Below are 13,445 nucleotides of genomic sequence, written 5' to 3'. Positions count from 1 at the left end.
AATTCCCACTTCAGGCACAGGCAGCTCCTTGTGACTCTGGGCAAGTCACTTAACCCTCCATTGCCCCATGTAAGCCGCATTGAGCCTGCCATGAGTGGGAAAGCGCGGGGTACAAATGTAACAAAACATTGTGAATTTGATGTTCTCAATCCATCCAAGATTCTTATTTAGACTTAGGTCCGCTTGAGCATATTGAGCAAGATTATTCTTGGCATTGCAAGGCAATTTAGTGATCATAATACTTTTATTCAGCATCAGTTGGTCTTTGGTTGTAGACACTCCTCTTTTTTTTTTTTTTTTTTTTTTTTTTTTTGGCCTCCTTCTCTTCTACTTTCATATTAGTACCATCATGATCATATTCTATTTTCATCTATTTTAGTCATCAGTTTACAAATTTTAGGTGAGCAAGTTATTGAATGTTAGTTTAGAGGAGGTCATCATAACTGATATCTGACCAAATGATTTTTACAGTTTGCCAAATCTTGGTGGAATGACGTTAGAATGACCAACGTTTGCTTAAGCATTATCAGAGCTGGGGCATTTCCAGTTTGGGGCTCTTCATACCTCATTTCCAATACTTTTATTGTTAACTTTAGGCTATTCCAGTGTTCAATGCAAGGCCCGGGGGCCAGTGGCACCCCCCCCCCCCCCAAGTCATCATATTCCTGATTTGTTTTTTCCTTTTTGCTAAAATGCCCCTCTACCCAGACTGAGGACAGAAAGGGGAAAGTGGATGGGGGCAAGAAGCACATGCTTGAAGGACAAGGCATTTCTCAGTAGACAAAAGAAGATGCACTTGGAAATGCTCACAGCCTTACCCCCCCCCCCCCCCCCCCAATGAAATTTGAAGGGCTCATTGATGCACACTGGTCAGCAGTGGAGTGGCTCCGTGTGGGAAGATATTTGGTAGCTCTCCTTCAACTCATTAGAACCCAAAGTGGCACCGGCTTAAAACTTCATGAAGACCACTGGGCTATTCCATAGTAATTACACTTTTCTGCAGAAGCTTATAGGAGGATCCTGTAACTTTACTATTGCAGCTTTAGTTGATGGTTCTTTACTGCACTAATATTCTTCCTCCAGTTTTAATTGGTTTTGGGTTCTGTCTGAATTTATTTTGGTATCTCTCCTTTCTATTTTCTTCAACATGTCTGCAACATTTGTGCTTTTATTAAATTTATATGTTCTAAAAACAAATTGAAAGTAAGATCTTCTGTTAGAGCAGTATAATTCAGCTTGAGGTTTTGAGTCTTTTATCATTTGTGACTTTCTCAGTCCATTTGAGATACTCACTTAGTAGTGACACTTTTTTTTTTTTTTTTAATCCTCTTGTACCCTTTGTCTAAGGTACAATTGTCACGTTTCTCCTTTTCTTCTGGCCTTTTGTCCTTGTCAGTAGGATTTTCCCTCAGTAATAATTTTTGATTTACAGTATCATGCATGATTTATTGCTGAACGTGAATAACTTGGTCTCTTTTATGCAGGTTATGGCCTTTTTAGTCATGTCTTATGCTTTTTGCTTTAGGTGTCAGGTTTAGCATAATCATCCATCTCTATATAGACTAGGCGCTCAACTGCCAACTCCTGCATGTCCTCTTCACTTGGCTTTTGGGTCTGTCTTGGCAGTATTCTTGTGCTTTTCGGTTACTTATCTAATCTTTCTCTGGTGTGTTATCTGTTACTGCTTCTGATGCCTGTGTAAAAAGGATTGCTTTCAGCAGTTTCTTAAACTCTGCTGTGTCTGTGTTCGTTCTTAGCTGACTTGCTAGGTGATTCCACTCTTCATGTGGCCAGTATGTATTTACAGTTTTTCCTGCTTACCATACATCCATTGTAGTGGTCACCTTGCTGAGGTTTGATAATAGACCTTATGTAATTAGATCAGCATATGAAGACACTCTGTAAGACTTTGTGATTTAACCTGTTTCCCCCGACTCCCCTGGTTTGCAGTACGGTGCTTCCAGTGTCCTGTAGGGGGCAATGTCTTCAAACTGGATTAGTTTTGCACGTACTGTAACAGTAAGTGTCTCATTCTGTGTGTCAGGTTTCCACAACCACTCTCCCTCCTTCCTTAGGTTATGCTCTGATTTATGTCACATGTGACTCATGCTTCATGACCAGGGCCTCCCATTAGATTCTGTCTCACCTCGTAGAGCTGCCTGAGTTGTGTATTGTGGAGTTGCCAGCTCTGAACATCCCCAAACATGTATGTTTTTGTTTCAGATCCAATCATAGTACAGCAACTCCGACGAACGTGCAGATACTTCAAGGATTATCGGCAGGTAAGCCTCAAAACTTTGAAGTCTGTACACTTCAGTGTCCCTCCAATACAGCCATCACTGAACCCCTCTGCCTGGTTTCTCATTGTGCAGGGGCCCCTCCTTCTTGGGCCCTTCTTTCCTATTCTCTTTGCAGATGATCATTGAACCCACCAGCCCTAAGCTCCTGCCAGATCCCTTGAAAGAACCCTACTACCAGCCTCCCTACACTCTGGTCATAGAGCTGACTGATGTCCTTCTTCACCCTGAGTGGTCGGTAGGTCTTCCTCCCAGGCATTTGTGACCTGGATTGTTCATGGAAACAGAAAGCTGGGCTAAATGGACCAGTATGGCAATTCTTATGTCTCCATGGAAGCCGGTGCTTCCAGGCACATGCATGTAATGCTACTACACTGGAGAGAAGGTTGGTTGTGTTTGTGAGCAGGGACGCCGAGAGACTGAATTGGGCCTGGGGCAGGGCCACTGCCACCTCCTCTCCCCACCCTCCCCCCAAAATCATCGTCTTCTGCCACATACCCCTCCTGATAGCTGCCGCTGCTGCCCCCCCCCCCCCCCCAATCGCTGACGCAACAGGATTGAAATACCTTGGCTGGCGGGGATCCCGAGACCCTGCTAGCAGAAGACATCTTCCTCCAACGCTGACTGCCTGCCCCTGCGGCTGCTTTTCCTCTGAGGGCGTGCTCTGTTCAAAACCAAGCATATGTGCCTGAGAGGAAAAGCAGCTGCTCATCAATGGGCAGAAGAGCAGCAGTAGAGGAAGCTCCAGCCCCCCCCCCCCTCCCCCAGCCTCCAAGGGGGGTCTGGCACTGGAGTTTTCTCTCTCCTACTCCTGTCGGGACGCAATCACTCGGGTCCCTTCCGGAGCAGGAGAGAGAGAGGGACTCCGGCGCCGGGTCCCCCTCGGAGGCCCAGGCCTGGGGAATTTTGCCCCCCTTCTCGGAGTCCCTGTTTGTGAGTGGCAGTTGGAATTCTTGTACTGGCAAGGGGAGAAGGGTGTGTATGTGCTCACATAAGCAGTTGCTGGGTAGACAATGTAGCTCTATCAGGGGCGTATCTGGAATCCGGTGGTAGGGGGGGCCAGAGGGGGGGGGCACATTTTTGCCTCCCTCCCTCCCCCCCCCCCCGCCGTCAACCCTCCCCCGCTGCTAACTTTTGCTGGCGGGGGGCCCCAACCCCCGCCAGCCGAGGTCCGACCCGCAGTCTTCATATTTCGTCTTCCTCCGACTCCTCCGTGGCCATGCTGTAAGTAACGCTGCTGATTCGTTGAATCCTGCGACGTCAGACTCCGAACTGGATTCAACGAATCAGCAGCGTTACTTACAGCATGGCCACGGAGGAGTCGGAGGAAGACGAAATATGAAGACTGCGGGTCGGACCTCGGCTGGCGGGGGTTGGGGCCCCCCGCCAGCAAAAGTAAGCAGCGGGGGAGGGTTGACGGCGGGGAGGGGGGCCAGGGCGAAATCTGCGGGGGCCCAGGCCCCTGTGGCCCCACACAGATACGCCCCTGCGCTCTATTCCTGCACACATGGTACTTGTGTTAATTATATATGCAGAGCCTTCTTCCCTCCCTGGCCATGTAACTCTAGAGCAAGGGTGGGCAACCATGGTCCTTGAGGGCCACAACCCAGTTGGGTTTTCAAGATTTTAACAATGAATATACATGAGATTGATTTGCATACAATGGAAACAGTAAGTGCAAATCAATCTCATGTATATTCATTGTGGAAATCTTGAAAACCCAACTGGAATGTGGCCTTCGAGGACCGTTGTTGCCCATCCCTGCTCTAGAGCATCTCTGGGTGCTGTCTGAACATTGTGGTTAGCACGTTAACCAGAAATGGCAACTGCTGGGGAGTTAAACTGTATTGGAGCAAACTAGACACATTTTCCACTAAGTGTGTGATAGACGCATGAGAGTTTCACAATAAATAGTGTGAAGCCAAGCTTGGGGTAGGCCATTGAGTGCTCATAGTTTAGCAAATCAGGAGACGTTAGGATGACAGTAACAAAACAAGTTTGCAGTCTGAAGCAGCACAGCATTCACAGATGTAGCTGGCAAACAGACTGATCTGAAACATGCTGGCTTGAAAACAACCATGCCCGATTTGGAGGCAATTAAGACAAATCAGGAGAATCTGTCCAGATCTTGGTCCTGCAGAAGGATTTGCCATAGTCTATGAAGCTGCTCTCCATTAAATCCCAGTACAAGAGCCCAGGCAGTGTGTGACTGATTCTTTTTCTCTTTCTCTTCTTGTCTTCCTTGCTTTTCTTGATTCAGTTAGTGACTGGTTGGCGATTTAAGAAGCGACCGGGTATCGATAACCTCTTTCAACAGCTTGCTCCTATGTATGAAATAGTCATCTTTACCTCGGAGACTGGCATGGTATGTATCCTGCACCTTGTTTTCACTTTTTTTTTCCCCCTCTCTTCCTCTGCTTCTGTTTTGATTTTATTTAAACATTTTTATATCCTGCACTGTTTCGAGTTTGTCGCCATGCTTTTTTCTTCATGGCCCCCTGCTATTGGAATTCATTACCCTTATGTCTGCGCTCTGAACTTTCATTCAGAAAAACTTAAAAACTTGGCTTTTCACCTCGACTCTTAATGTAGAATTTGCATGGACTTGAAGTATGCCCCCCCCCCCCCTTTCCAATTTTTTCTTTAAATGTTATCTAGCCTTGCCTTCTCCTTTGTCTACCCTTGCTCTTATTTATTTATTTGTTGCCTGTTTTACTCTCCTGTCAAGAAATTGTAGTTTTTTCTTTCTTTTATTTGTATTTTAATTTGCAATTTATAAACCGCTGCTAGTCAGCTTGGGCAGTATAGAAATTTGTAATAAACGTAAACATAGTTTGTGGGTCTGTCGACCTCTTTCTTTCCATGCAACTTCTGTCTCTCTCTTCTCCATCTGTTGGTAGCTGTAGCTGTTGGTCTCACATGTGCTCTTTCATAGACAGCGTTTCCCCTCATTGATAGTGTGGATCCTCATGGATTTGTCTCCTATCGGCTGTTCCGGGATGCCACTCGTTACATGGATGGACATCATGTGAAGGTATGTGCTAGAAGTCAGTGGCTATACTGAGTCCGAATTTTCGGTCTGAGAAATTTTAAACACGCGCATACTCGGATGGCTACACACACCTACCACTTTCACCCAGATGCACTTTTATGCCCCATGCACACCCCCCACACCAAAGTGCAAGAATTCTAAGAGAGCATTTCCCGTGCACCAGAAGGGAAATGGTGTGAAGAATGAGATATCGAAGACTATTTTCTGACCAGGAAACACTATTAAGGAACTTCTATCCATGTGAAATCTCTCTAGGGATCCTTGAGGGTAGTGCTCCACATTCACCTTGATGTGCAGCACAGGATTAGGAATCGGGTTGGCAGGGGAGAGATAAGAACTTTGATGAAGGGAGAAAGGAAGAAAGGGAAAGACCAGGCATAGAGAGAGGGAAGGACCGTAAGGGTGGACCTGCTGCTGTTTTTCTGCTGTGTAATTTGAGCCCCTCTGTCCACACCACAATAGAGCCAGGCTGTCTGCAGCCTTCTGCCTTCTCACTTCCCATCTGCCGCCCCTTCTCTCCCTCTGTCGGATTGAGGTAAGACCCCTTACTCCCAGGGGACCAGGCCTGTTTTTGTAGGGGCTGTGATGCTTTACACAGTCTGACTGGTACCAGACCAGCAAAGTTTGAAGAATTATCAGCAGGAACAACAGGGGGAGGGGTTTGGGTAACAAGTGTTTCATTGGAGTTTCTAAAGATGTAAGAAAGGAACAGAAGTCCCCTTCTTTTGATCTGCCGTATTTGAGATTTCAGATTCGGGTAACTTCATCGGCATGATAAGTTTTTGTTTGTATTGACAAAAGAGATACATTATAAAGATTAAAGTAGGAAGCAGAAAGAAACAATTAACAAAATAAAGGTAGCAGTAAAATAAGTTAAGGACAAAGATGATTTTTTCTTAGGTTCTGATGCTGGTCCATATTGTTCCTGGTCAGTTTATATTTCTTGTCGTGTAGCAGGATACAATATATTTTGCTTCTTTATGCTGCTATTACTCCTTCTGTTTCTCCGGGGATTATATAGAGTTCTTCCTGCTCATTCTTATGTGGGAAACGTGCAAAATGCATAGGGGACGATTATACAGACCGCAGGAGGCAGCCCAGCTACCTCCCACGGTCAGCGGTGAACCTGACTAGTCAATTCTGGTACAAAACTATCGTCAACTAGGGAAATATTTTAACCCTGAGTACTCACAGTCAATAAATATTTCAAAGTAATGTACTCCTATACCAAATATTTTTATTTCATAGTAACCCACTCCCCTACATACATACAACATTTACCTAAAAAGTCTGAAAGAACTCACTCATTCAACTTTTCACTCCACTGTCATATTACGACTCTGAATAGCTTATTCCACATTGCTACTTAGATTTTTCAACAAGGTATATCAACCCTTAATCATTGCATCAAAAAATCATCATATTAAATTCTGTTGTTAGTCCTCATATGTTAACAAATGTCCCATTAATCAGTTCATATGATTTAGTGATGCACCGAAGTAGCACAAGAAGGTTCCCTCTCCTTATGCTGGAACCCAATCTTGTACCAGTCCAAGATCAACAAAGATTATCAGAGACTCACTCATATAGTCGAGCGCTGCTTGAAGAGGGCTTCCATCAGACTCCCAACAATCTTGGTGCTGCTGATCACATTTCAATAACTCTTTAGCTCCTCTATGTGACACCGCATTTCGTATTGTCCTTCATCAGGAGGAACAACCACAATCCCCTACGGGACTGGAAACCAGATATCCAAGCAGGACTCTCAGACTCCCGCACTCTTGCTACTACTGCTACTATTTAGCATTTCTATAGCGCTACAAAGCTTACGCAGCGCTGCACAAACATAGAAGAAAGACAGTCCCTGCTCAAAGAGCTTACAATCTAGTAGACAAAAAATAAAGCAAACAAATCAATTAATGTGTAGAGGAAAGAGGAGAGGAGGGTAGGTGGAGGCGAGTGGATACAAGTGGTTACGAGTCAAAAGCAATGTTAAAGAGGTGGGCTTTCAATCTAGATTTAAAGATGGTCAAGGATGGGGCAAGACGTAGGGGCTCAGGAAGTCTATTCCAGGCGTAGGGCGCAGCAAGACAGAAGGAGCGAAGTCTGGAGTTAGCAGTAGCGGAGAAGGGAACAGATAAGAAGGATTTATCCAGGGAACGGAGTGCACGGGAAGGGGTGTAGGGAAGGACGAGTGTGGAGAGATACTGGGGAGCAGCAGAGTGAGTACATTTTATAGGTTAGTAGAAGAAGTTTGAACAGGATGCGAAAACGGATAGGGAGCCAGTGAAGCGACTTGAGGAGAGGGGGTAGTTATGAGTAAAGCGACCCTGGCGGAAGACGAGACGGGCAGCAGAGTTTTGAACCGACTGGAGAGGGGAGAGGTGACTAAGTGGGAGGCCAGCAAGAAGCAGATTGCAGTAGTCCAAACAAGAGGTGACAAAGGTGTGGATGAGGGTTTTGGTAGAGTGCTCAGAAAGAAAGGATTTTACGGATGTTGTAAAGAAAGAAACGACAGGTCTTGTCGATCTGCTGGATATGAGCAGAGAAGGAGAGAGAAGAGTCAAAGATAACCCTAAGGTTTCGAGCTGAGGAGACAGGGAGAATGAGAGAGCCATCAACAGAAATAGAAAACGGGGGGAGCGGGGAGGTGGGTTTGGGGGAGGGGGGAAATGAGAAGCTCGGTTTTGGTCATATTTAATTTAGCGTTGAGACATCCAGACAGCAATGTCAGACAAGCACGCTGAAACTGGCTTGGATGCAAGATGAGATATCAGGGGTAGAAAAGTAGATTTGGAAGTCATCAGCATAGAGACCTCCAAGCCAGCACATCTCCATATCCCTAGTCACCCTCCCCCCAGGGCCAGCAGATCTCTCCCTCCCACTCACCTACCCCTGGACAATTCCAGTGTCTCTACCTTTCCCTAACCACACAAATGGGTCTAGCATCTCTCCCCCCACCCCCGAGTCCGGCACTTTTCTCCTCAAACCCTCCCCAGCGAGTTCACTCTATCCATCACTTCCCCAGGTCCTCCCACCTGGCTTGATCTGTAGCAGCGGCTGTGATTACGACAGACTGCCTTTGCCGTCATTGAAGTTTTCTCTGTAGGGTGTCCCACCTGCATGGAAACAGGAACTTGCATCAAAGGAGGCGGAGCACACCACACAGGGAAAGCTTGGACATTGGCAGAGCCAGTCTCAAGGAGGTTGGGTAGTCTGCTCTAATCACAGCCAGGTGGGAGTACCCCGGGAGTGACGGATAGACTGCACTTACTGGGGGTAGGGGTTTGGGTCAAAGGAGACTATCACTGGATTTAGAAGTATGTGGGGAGAGGAAAAGGGAAAGAGAAATACTCTTGCTGCTGGCAGGATGTTAAGTCTGCGTACTCGACTGGGGGGGCTGGGCTACGCCCCTGTGGTGTTCTGTGGCACATTGCAGCATTTTGTATTACCACTCTTTTAAATGCCAAGTTGTAACTGTGTGAATTCTGGATCTTAGCCTTACTTTGCTACATATATGTTGTGCAGGGTATTTTGTTACCTCAGAGTGCCTGGTTTGTGTTGCTGTTATTGCGATGATACAAGAATTTGAGTATTCTTTTTTTTACTGTATGGTGACTAGATGGATGAGTATCCTAATTCTGCTCTGTATTCATTATTGGAGGTGTTCTCTGGACACGGCGCATCTGTAGACCTGGAGGCATAATATCTCTGTGAGGACTCTGTCCCATTCTCTGTAGTCTGAGGTTAATGATGGACCATAGTCCTTGCTCTTACATTGGAGGATTGATGAAATAGTTCTACCAAATAATAGTAGTTTTACTGGGGGATTATCTTCCAGAAATTCACAACCCCCCCCCCCCCTAAATGTAGTGAGAGCTTGGGGGTTCTCAAGTAGGTAGCCTGTAGTTTCTCTGTTTCCTTCCTTAGAGCCCGGATTACTGACAGATTGTTTCCTACAGGTTCCTTTAGCCCAGATTGCTAGCCACCTTCCACATTCTGTACTTGCCAGCCTTCCCTCCCTCCTTCCTGTCTTTGGATAACATCATGGGTTGCTGCTCTAGAAAGGTGTCATTTACAGACAGAACTGCCACTGGGCTTGTTTCTCTGACCACAAGGTAGAAAGGTACTTCACACATATATAGTAAGAGCAAGGGCTAGTGCAGCAGAGATATATGAGAGAGAAAAAACTATTTCTTAGCAGGGATTCTTTGTCCTGGGGCACAAAGGTAAGGGGGGGGGGGGATATTGTATTATGTTCTCTCCTCCTCCATGAGGTGAATTTCAACAACAGGTGAGGGAGCTTAAGATACCACTGTTTCATCCTGGTCAGCTCTGTTAGCAGGAAAAACCAGTCCTGAGGAGGGAGCAGAAGAGGGAAATTGTCCCGGCTTAAATAGGCGCGATTCAGACGGATGTTTCTCCATCCTTAGGCAAGGTGTTCATGGGCCAGAGAAAAGATATGATGGGAGCACTATCCTCTCTATTCTTCAGCTCTTCAGGTTTTTTTTTTCTTTTTGTATATGTGGGGGACAGGGTCCTAAGGGGAACTCAGTGGAATATAGGGTCCCCCTGGGCAAGGAAAAATAGCTTTGCATCTCATAGTAGCAGTGATCCATGGGAAAGTGAGGTGAGCCCTCCAAGTGGCAAAGTGCATCAAAGGGCATTAGCCAGAAACACCCGTCCCTTCCTACTTTATGCATATTGAGGTCTGACTGGGAAGAGAATCCAGAAACATATTTTCTCCTCTAGCCCTTGCTTGTGGCATTTGTCGTGAGTGCACTTAGTAACCGAAGATTTAGAACACACGTGTGTTTGTGTAGACCAGAATTCTCAGCACATGCGCAGAACTCTGATGTACAACACACACGTTTTGTGTTTATTTGAAATACCACAAATCAGTAGGAAAATCCTAAGTGTTAACATGAAAACCATGCAGTACTGTAAGCATGCTCTGGGCAACTGTGACCCTTGCTCACTGATCACCTTGTGGCCCCTTCTCATCTCCTATAGGACATCTCTTGCCTGAACAGAGACCCTTCCAAGGTGGTGATTGTGGACTGTAAGAAGGAGGCTTTCCAACTGCAGCCCTTCAATGGCCTATCGCTGAAGAAGTGGGATGGCAGCTCTGAGGACCGGGCCCTGTTTGACCTGGCAGCATTCCTGAAAAGTAAGAGAGAGAATCTCCTATCACTTACTTCCAAAGCCCTCTGTGTACCAGGTGTCTGTGCTAGAGAACGAAACCAGCCAAGTCAAGCCCATGCTCACTTCAACTGGGTCTGCACCATCACAGTACTCCTGCACGGCCTGGACCTCCCCCAGGGATCTTTTGTACAAGCCAGGGCTCTTCTATACTTCCTAGGGTGTCGTCATGAGCATCTGCACTGCCTGCAAGCATTAAGGCCTAGATTTAGGTCCCACGGTGTTTTCCCCTTGAGGTTTTATGCTATTTCCTCCCGATCCATTCTAAGACCTCGCTTGCTCTGATCTCTACACTTTTTCTCCTGCAGCAATCTCTCTCAGCGGGGTAGAGGATGTCCGGACCGTGCTGGAGAACTATTCCCTAGAGGAGGATCCACTGGAGACATTTAAGCGCAGACAGACGCAGCTAGAACAGGTACTGGTGACAGCTCTCTGGGATGGAGCCTTCAGAAAAGTTAGATGGTAACTCTGAAGAACAGATTTCTTCAGTGTACAGTAATATAAACAATGCACACGTAGCAGCTAGTTAGCATACAGGGATTTGAACACTGAGCTCCTCCATAATGTGGCTGTGTGTGTTTCTCCCCCCCCCCCCCACCCCCCGGATGCAGGAGGAGCAGCAGCGCCTAGCGGACAAGTCTAAAAATAAAAATCAGCAACTCTTCCTGGGCTCACTAACCAACCGCCTCTGGCCTCGATCCAAGCAGCAGTGATGGCAACAGCAGTGATGTGTCCCCGATGCTGCCCGCGGTAGGGACAGCAGCTGCGGTACTGTGGACTCTGCCTGTGATGGTGACAACAGCAGTGGCTGGGCCCCCAGATTCTGCCTGTGGTAGTGATGGCAGCTATACCACCTATAGCAGTGACCTTTAATGCCTGCTCTTTGTCACTTGGGAACAGCCCATCATTGGTCTGGAACTAGGAAGAGAATTTCCTATTGCTGTGACAGTGAATAAAGGACCTGGGAGGGAAGAGAAAAGGGAGGAGCCTCCAAAAGAGGTGTGTCTCCCCACCCTGAGCTCTCTCTGTTGGACTGTGCCCCCTTCCTCCCATCCCTGCTACCTCTCTGCAGGCAGCCAACCTGTTTCGCATTGCGTGACAGGAGTTTCTGGACTGCAAAAGCTGAGAACAAACACGTTTTTTTTAATCTGCTAATTAAGCTTGTGTGAGAATGTTGGCCCCTGGATTTGTGTCCCTTATAATGAACAATGCTATGAAGGCATCTGCTGTACGATCTACTCAAATAAATAAAGGCAATTTATATCACTGACTCCAGATGCTTACGCCCCTGGGGAAAGAGGGGATTTCTTTTGTTGTTGTACCCTGCTCCCTCTCCTACTGTCCCTAGAGAAGAGGTAGTTTCATTATATGTTTGGGGGAGGGAGTGGGTGAGCCTTAACTGGAAGGTCCCTGAAGCTATGTCTGTATGACATGTTAGTCTGTGCCTGACTGTTGAATGGGAGAATGAATCTGAGTGGTTAGTTATAGAAAGGTAAATTGGGGGAAGGAAAGGGGTAGCATGCCTCTTCAAATGATCCCCTCCCCCCCCCAAAGCTGCGTGTTCCCAAGGCTGCAAAAGGCAATGACTCATTCCTTAGCTGGTTTTCTTACCCACCCCCCTCCCAGTCTGTAATGTGGAGAAGGGAGCTCCGTCACAATTTTCTCATTATTCATAAAAAGAATGGCAAGGAATAAAGAACACTTCCTCTCCGGAACTGATTCTGCCAGGTTCCCACCCCACCCCCCCTCTGCCACTGCCATAGAGAAGGAGTCAGGCATAAACAGCTGGGACACCCATTGCTTGCAATGTAAACAGGACATACATGGCTATGAAGCCACCTCTTGTAGTGATGGTGAGTATTTAGATCACTAGAGTCATGCAGGGTACTTTTGGGTTGATAACATGTGGGCTGAGACTGTAGCAGAACTTAATAAATCATAGGCCAAACTATGTAACCAGGACATGGCTTGACGTAGCTGAAGTGGATGAAATAAGCTCACAGAGGTCACTGCCTCTTGGTCATGCACAGAGCCCAAAGAGGGCACCTGCAGCAAAACAAGCATGCACCCGCCTCTTTCCTGGTATGAGTGTCAGCTGTCAAGCTGCAGATCCTTAATTTTCACTTCCCATCCCTCAACAGCTACCACAACAGGTTGGATTTTCAGGATAATGAGTATGCAAATCTCTCATGCATATTCATTAGATGTATCCTGAAATCTCACTTGTTGGTGGCTCTCAAGGACTCTGGCAGTGAAAATAAACGCTTGAGATGGATTCAGAGCGGGAGCCAGGTCACAGAGATGCAGGTAGGAGTACAAACTGTAGCACTGCACAACTGAACCTGCTTTCCTTACAGCCTGTACCTCCTCTCCATCACTACTGTGGAAAGTAAAAAAAAAAAAAAAAATTCTTAGTATTACTGTTCTCTTCAGCAGTAGCCTGATCACCCGAAGTACCAAATTAAATAGAAATCCCAGGGGTGAAGGCAGCAGCACCATGTGACAGCCAAAGTATGAACTGAGTATATGTTCAAGTGTACAGCGCTGCGTACGTCTAGTAGCGCTATAGAAATGATAAGTAGTAGTAGTAGTAGTAGTAGTATGAAAAACTGAAGAGAGAATCTGGCTATGAGAACCACAGTGATGCCCCTTCCCTGTCCTATCTCCCCTGCCAGTTTGTAACACCACAGAAAACACAAAGAGCATCTTCCATTTCCTCCAACCAACCACGGAGTAGCCAGAGCATGGGAAACGCATCTTGCATAACTGTCACCCACCCAAAGAGCAGCCAGTGCAAGGAAACGGTCTCTCACATAAAGCCCCTTTCCTCCAATACTGCAAAGAGCAGCTGGTGCAGTGATCATCTTCTTACCTAGTCTCTCTTTCAACTTGCA

General features: G+C 46.6%; 1 protein-coding gene across 2 annotated transcripts in view; it reads left to right on the top strand.

The window, feature by feature from the left end:
• Positions 1 to 11,821, top strand: part of TIMM50 (translocase of inner mitochondrial membrane 50) — a 58,316-nt gene extending 46,495 nt beyond the window's left edge. Inside the window, exons 5-12 of one of the 2 annotated variants that reach the window (XM_030217670.1) lie at positions 2,224 to 2,282; positions 2,416 to 2,535; positions 4,558 to 4,662; positions 5,233 to 5,331; positions 10,363 to 10,519; positions 10,860 to 10,966; positions 11,163 to 11,269; positions 11,308 to 11,821. In XM_030217670.1, the coding sequence (XP_030073530.1) occupies positions 2,224 to 2,282; positions 2,416 to 2,535; positions 4,558 to 4,662; positions 5,233 to 5,331; positions 10,363 to 10,519; positions 10,860 to 10,966; positions 11,163 to 11,264 (749 nt within the window). In that variant the 3' untranslated portion in view covers positions 11,265 to 11,269; positions 11,308 to 11,821. Of the gene's footprint in view, positions 1 to 2,223; positions 2,283 to 2,415; positions 2,536 to 4,557; positions 4,663 to 5,232; positions 5,332 to 10,362; positions 10,520 to 10,859; positions 10,967 to 11,162 lie in introns of both variants that reach the window. The other variant, XM_030217668.1, reaches the window with a different exon arrangement.
• The last annotated feature ends 1,624 nt before the right edge of the window (positions 11,822 to 13,445 follow it).

Source organism: Microcaecilia unicolor, chromosome 11, assembly GCF_901765095.1.
Source record: "Microcaecilia unicolor chromosome 11, aMicUni1.1, whole genome shotgun sequence".
In the NCBI taxonomy this organism is placed as follows: domain Eukaryota; kingdom Metazoa; phylum Chordata; class Amphibia; order Gymnophiona; family Siphonopidae; genus Microcaecilia; species Microcaecilia unicolor.
This window is presented reverse-complemented; position numbering and strand designations above follow the sequence as displayed.